Below are 7,226 nucleotides of genomic sequence, written 5' to 3'. Positions count from 1 at the left end.
TTTTGGTTGGTCACCAAAATTTCCTATCAACAGACTACGATGAGCAGCATAAATCTCACTCATTATATGATCAGCAAAAATTCAATTAATTTTTATTGAACTCATATTTGACTAAATCGAAAATAAAAATTCTTAGATTTCATGTGGAGGACCGACTCTGAGCATAATTGTTATCCCTCTTTAACTCTAACAAATCTCAATCTTGTTAAGTTCCAATCGCGCTCAGGCTAATCCCTCTTTTAAATTTTCTTAATTCATATCCCTGTAAAATCGAAGCAACAAAGAGGCCTTTAACCAGAAAAATAATTTAGTACGTGTGATCAAATTTTTATGGGCATAAATTTCAAAACAAATTTAAAATTGATTAAATTTATTCCCCCTTTTAGCCCCATGCCAAAAAGAAATTATTCTATGTGGAGGCTGAACATAGAATGCCGTCCGGAGGCCAACCAGAATACATCACGTCAACAATACCGAACGGTATCGAGCACGAGTGAGATGGCACATTTTGGTTGGTCTCCGAACGACGTTCGACGTCCGGACAGAATAATTAATCTATGTCAAGGCCTATAATTCCTCTTAGACTTCCTTTGAGAAAACTTTCTTACTAAAGAATATAACTTTTTAAAGTTAATGTACAAAACAGATTCTAGTATAAATTTTGTTTAAATATAACGAAAAAATAATGGTCATACAAAATTTATGATTAAAATTTGAAAATTAAAATACTAAGAAAGCTATCGTAAATGAAACCTTAATATAATTTCAGTTTTGGACAAACCTTAATATTAACAACAATAATAAAACCACATTCATGATCCTTTACAATTTGCAACGCAAGTATAACAAGTACTACTAAAATGCCCAGCAACATCATCCAAGACATGATTCAACAATTAGCCATAACAACACAGCACTCCAGATCTCAAAACCATATAAAAAATCTAAACAAGTTTTCTCCCAACTAAAATCTTGGAAAATAAATAGAATATCTGCCTCCACCATTACATTAGATAGTTAATAATCCAGATCCACTAACACACAAATCAAAAACATCTACAAACTTAAAAACAATATGAGCCATCTACAATTAGACTTCAAAGCAGCGCAATACTGCTTCCACCACCAGGAGGTTTACGAACACCTCCAAAGTAGTCACGAGAGGCTGCCTTTCCATCTGCAAATATATCACTGCCGCTCATCTCTTTCAGTTTTGCAGAGCTCAGAGGCTTCTCAACTGATCCAGACACAGCGTCACTATTGAAGATGTCAGTTCCAGATAGGTCCTGGAACTTCTGGTTGTTGATCTTCTTCGATGTCTTCGGTACAGGTTCCTCGCTAGACATGATGTGGCTTTGACCACCAGGAGGCTGAAGCTTCAAATAAAAATAAATTTAAAAACTACAAGAAAGGTAAAATCACAGGGAATTTACTGGGACATTATATGTGCCAATGAAGTAGTTATAGGTTATTCTAAATCTTTAATTCACAAACAAAATCAGTTCTTAGGACATTAGAATGGAAAAACTCGGCAAAATTAAGAGAACATAAATCACATCGACGAAAAACTTCACATTTATTTTTTGAAAGATGCATTTTATTTCTTAATTTTATGTTAGTTTATAGTTTATTCATTGGCATGGTTATATTATTGATTTAGATTTCGTTTGGGACGGTTTTTTTCTTGTTTTCTAAAACAGCTTTTTAGTACAAATTCTTTTTGAATTTCAAATTTTTGTACTAGAAAATAGTTTTAGGCTTCGTTTGTGACGACTTTTTTACTGTTTCTTAAAGCAGCTTTATAGTACAAAAATTTTTAAATTTGTACTAAAAAACTGTCTTATGAAGCAGAAAGAAAATCGTCCCAAACGAAACATTAAAAAGTAGTACGAAAGCTGTCTCAAAGAAACCTTAATTGTTGTTAAATTTAAAAGACAGACGAGGTTATGACGGGTTTGGAGTTATTTTGGGAACGGGCCCGTTGCTGTTTGTACTGTCGTTAGGTTGGGTGATCGGATTGGGGCGGTGGGGTTTTTTGCATGGATTATTTGCAACTGCAGTTTGAGTGCTTACACGGTGGAGTTTGAAATTATTTTCTAGATAATGATATCTTATACCAAGCTTCTCTACATGTTTAGACCATCTTTGAATAACAATAATGTACGATGAACACGCCAAAAGTTTGGATTTATTTTATCTTTCAAATCAAAAGTAAACTAATCTAGTTCTCAAATTCAAAGAAAATTAAAAGGATATTTTTTATAAGTATAGATGGTGTAACATTTTCCAAATGCAGGAAGAGGGCAATATTTAATATATAAATTTAGAAATTTGATTGAGAAATTTTTAAAAGATAAGTTTGTAGCGTCCTGGAATATTTGCGGCGGTAGAGAAATATAAAATTTAATGTCTTAACTTTGTATGAAGATCCAGCACACAAGCAGATAAAAGAGAGGGTGTAGTGTTCATAAGAGACACTAGAGTTTTTACGTGGAAACCCCTGAAAAGGAGGAGAAATCACGGGGCCTATCCCAGTTTGAATGAATCTGCTATTATTTGCAGTTGATTACAAATGAGGCCCTTCCTTGGGGGGAAGGCCTTGGGTTGATGTAGCAAATGTAGATCATATTACATGGTGGGAATTGAAAGAATTAATATTGAAATGTTTGTTTAGTTGACATAACCATAGTCAGTGTGCGACGGAGGTCGGAAATACTGTAGTCTGGTGACGGTGGTCGAGAGGACCGTTGTCTGGCGAGGGAGGTTGGAAGGACCGTAGTCGGTGGGAGAAAGTGGTCAGAAAGACCTTTGTCTGGCGATGGAGGTCAGAAGGACCGCAGTCGGCGGAAGGACCGTGGTCAGAAAGACCGATGTCTGGCGAGGGAGGTCGGAAGGATCGTTGTTGGCGGGAGACAGTGGTCAGAAAGACTGTTGTCTAGCGATGGATGTTAGAAGGACCGTAGTAAGTGATGGAGGTCGAAAGGACCGTAGTCAGCAGGAGACAGGGGTCAGAAAGACCGTTGTTTAGCGATGGAGGTTGGAAGGATCGTATTAGATGATGGAGGTCGGAAGGACGGTAATAGGCGATGGAGGTCGGAAGAAACATAGTCGGTAGGAGATAAGGGCTAGAAAGACCGTTATCTGATAATGGATGTTGGAAGGACCGTAGTCGATATAAGATAGGGGTCAGAAAGACCGTTATTTAGCGATGGAGGTCGGAAGAACCATAGGAGGCGACAGAGGTCAGAAGGACCGTAATCGGTAGGAGATATGGGTTAGAAAGACCGTTATCTAACAATGGAGGTCGGAATGACCGTAGTAGGCGACAGAGGTCGGAAGGACCATAGTTGACAGGTGATAGGGGTCAGAAAAACTGTTATCTGACGATGGAGGTTGGAAGTACCGTAGTAGGCGACGGAGGTCAGAAAGACCGTAGTCGGCATGAGACAGGGGTCAGAAAGACTATTGTCTGACGATGGAGATCGGAAGTACCACAGTAGGTGACGGAGGTCAGAAGGACCAAAGTCGGTAGGAGACAGGGGTCAGAAAGACCTTAGTCGTAAGGCGGTGATCCGGTGGAAGTCCAAGAATTATTCGATGATCTGGCGGAACTCCGACTTTTGTCGGTGGTCAGGCGAAAGTTCGAATCTTAGTAGGTGGTTTGGCAGAACTCCGACATCATGCGATGGTCCGACGGAAGTCCGGCGTCACACGGTGGTCCTCACGGAAGTCCTGCGTTAGGCGGTGGTCTGGCAGAACTCCTGTGTCAGGCGGTGGTCCAACAAAAATCCTGCGTTAGGTGGTGGTCTGGCAGAACTCCGGCGTCGGGCAGTGGTCTGGCAAAACTCTGGCATCGAGTGGTGGTCCAGTAGAACTCTGGCGTTAGTTGGTGGTCTGGCGGAAGTCCGACTTCAGGCGGTTGTCCTGACAGAAGTCTGGCATCAGGCGGTGGTCCAGCAGAAGTCCGGCGTCATGCGGTGGTCCGGCGGAAGTATGACGTCATGCGGTGGTCCTGACGGAACTCTAGCGTCGAACGGTGGTCGAGGAGCGAGGAGGCAAGAGTGATTTCCGATCTCTCTCTTGATTCCTTGCTTAGGGATCCCCTTTCAAGAGGAAGGAATGGTCTATTTATAGATTTCCTAGAGTGGCATGGCCTGTAAAAGGAGGAAGATCAAGGGTAAATAGGAGTGGTTTGGGTGGACGGCCGATGTTGAATCCATTGATTGTGGACCGTTCGCTAGACATTTGAAGGTCTTAATGATGTCGGAATTCCGTGATATTGGGCTCGGTTGGATTCGTCTCGTCAAGCCGCTCGTTGTTGTTGTTGTTGTATTAGTCTCATGATTAATTTGTTATAATATATTAATTATTAAATATATATTTATGTTAAACAAGCATTTAAAATATGACTTCTTATAATTATTGAAATTAAAAAAAAAATCATATACAATGAATTAATAAGATCAAATAGTAATAGAAGAATAATTCTTGTTTTGATTAATAAGAATAAGATAAAGAAAATTTTAAAAATTATACGATTGAAAGATAAATTATTTAGTCATAAGCATTTAAATTAAGGTACAAATATTAGTTATGGTTTACATACTTGAGTAACAGTAAAATTTAATTAAAATGTATAAATTTGATTGAAATAAAAAATATTATTCATTACTGGTATTAACTTTAGAAAAATAAATGAATTAAGTATTATTTAAATAAGATTAATTAATAGTTCATGTGTATTTACATAGGTGTCAAATTGATGATGATGAAATAAGGATTAAAGTGAATCATCAAGTCTTATGAAATTAAAGTGGGTACTCATATTTCTAACTTATGGTAATAATATTGCTTCTTCTAAATCAAATGTGTTAATCATTATTAATATTCGTTCATCAAATGTTATTGTAAACTCAGATTTGATTTAGCTGTGTTATGGAAAAGATTGATCATATTAAAACAAATAATAATTTTTAAAGGCATTTAATTGTTATCACATGTAATTTAATATTACTATAAATGATATGGAATGATATAGAGTATGTAAAAGAAATGACTCATATGAGAATACTTGAAAGTACATGCTTGATTGATGGAATTTACTCCTTTATGGTATTAATTGGGGACGCAATATGTATGCTTGTATAAATTGAAAAATATTTTGAAAAAAGTTAGAAAATGAATTACCTTAATTGGTACTACACGGTGACGTATGTGACCGTTGTGTTATTTATGAAAAAAAGGATAACACATGATATGAATTTTACTCATTCATAATATTATGATTCAATGTCATTTATAAAATCAATTTTAAATAGAATTACTAATAAATAATGCTATGCTATTTCATGTTTTAAGGCAAAAATGCATATTATTTCACAGTAATATAGAAATATGAGGCATCCACCGAGGTATGTTATAACTCACTCTCATTATTAAATAAATACATATATTATTTAGAGAAATTAAATAAGTGCAAGCAGAAAAAATATATATCGTAGATTTTACACTATAAGAGAAATCAGAAATGTATTTATCTTAGAATTCCTATAGTTTTTATCATTAAAATAAATTTTATAAATTAGCAGTTCTTTAAATATATTAACGTTGTGCAAGCAAACATTTGATATTGGCTGATACCCATAGATGAAATCTTAAATATCAGCTCGACGATAGCCTTGCCTCGTTAATTTAAACCTCTGGGCTGGGTCATGATATAGTTAAATTATATAAGGTACCTAAAATAATTATTTTTTATCAAAATATAAAATTCATAAGTTATTTCTTAAGAACATTTTGAAAAAAAGGTACAAATTAAATCTTCAATTTTATGCCGCCAAAAAATTGATGGTCAAATTAAATGGTTAATATAAACATAAGAGATGTGTAGTGTTAATATGCAAAAGACCACGTGTCTAGGTAAGATTTGATATCAGCTATGGTTGAGTTTGCATCTAGTTCGCTTGCCAATATAGCTGCTAGTATGAGTTCTTTTGAGATTATCATGTGGTAACAACTTAGAAAATTCAGAGATCTTATTTTCCTTCCTATAGAATCTAAGCTTAATGTATTTATGCAATCATTCATCCATATGCATAAAATGCAAGGATATGCAACAACTAAAACTCTTAACCATCGAGATATTATCCCCTTAAGTATAACAACCTCACAATGTTTCCCTCTTGGTGTAACTTCTTAGGAGGTCACTCATCCTATGAGTGCTCTTGTATGAGCATGCATAATTTGCAACTTCTAATGAAATTCTAATTGTTACATCAAAAGGATGCAAGGATATACAAGGAGATCTTATTTTCAGAGATCTAATTTTCCTTCCTATAGAATCTAAGCTTAACGTATTTATGCAATCATTCATCCATATGCATAAAATCCAAGGATATGCAACAACTAAAACTCTTAACCATCGAGATATTATCCCCTTAAGTATAACAACCTCACAATGTTTCCCTCTTGGTGTAACTTCTTAGGAGGTCACTCATCCTATGAGTGCTCTTGTATGAGCATGCATAATTTGCAACTTCTATTAAAATTCTAACTGTTACATCAAAAGGATGCAAGGATATACAAGGAGATCTTATTTTCAGATATCTAATTTTCCTTCCTATAGAATCTAAGCTTAACGTATTTATGCAATCATTCATCCATATGCATAATATGAAAGGATATGCAACAACTAAAACTCTTAACCATCGAGATATTATCCCCTTAAGTATAACAACCTCACAATGTTGCCCTCTTGGTGTAACTTCTTAGGAAGTCACTCATCCTATGAGTGCTATTGTATGAGCATGCATAATTTGCAACTTCTAATGAAATTCTAACTCTTACATCAAAAGGTGTCTCAATGATTAAGAATTTATTTTCTTTAGAAGTTTTATAGTATCCCCACTTAGATAACTGATGACCACGTTAGTATTCATAACCCATAATCATTCACTAGGCAGATTGATGAGGACATCGATAGACGCTACCGACATGTTTATCGCCGGCGAAAACGCAGATCGACGGCCACGATTCAGCGCCTCTACTTCTGATTTAGATGTCATGATGTATTTTATTATTGTCTTGTTTGATTTACTGTTTTTCCCATTTTACCCCTGTGGGGAGTTATGTTTCATTGTAGCCCAGAGGGCAATTTAGTATTTTCACTTTGTATGAGTTGAAACCTATATATAGTGGTCTCTTGTATCTTTTAGTGTCCTAAATTT

General features: G+C 35.7%; 1 protein-coding gene across 4 annotated transcripts in view; it reads right to left on the bottom strand.

The window, feature by feature from the left end:
- Positions 1-760: 760 nt before the first annotated feature.
- LOC110110350 overlaps positions 761-7,226 on the bottom strand; it is a 22,547-nt gene continuing 16,081 nt past the window's right edge. For 2 of the 4 annotated variants that reach the window (XM_020841767.2, XM_020841769.2), the window contains exon 5: positions 761-1,376. In XM_020841767.2, the coding sequence (XP_020697426.1) occupies positions 1,098-1,376 (279 nt within the window). In that variant the 3' untranslated portion in view covers positions 761-1,097. The remainder of the gene's footprint in view (positions 1,377-7,226) is intronic. The other 2 variants (XM_020841768.2, XM_020841770.2) reach the window with 1 other exon arrangement.

The sequence above is a fragment of the Dendrobium catenatum genome, unplaced genomic scaffold (genome assembly GCF_001605985.2).
Source record: "Dendrobium catenatum unplaced genomic scaffold, ASM160598v2 fragScaff_scaffold_853, whole genome shotgun sequence".
NCBI lineage: Eukaryota > Viridiplantae > Streptophyta > Magnoliopsida > Asparagales > Orchidaceae > Dendrobium > Dendrobium catenatum.
Note: the sequence above shows the minus strand (reverse complement) of the source record. Positions and strands in the feature narration are given on the sequence as shown.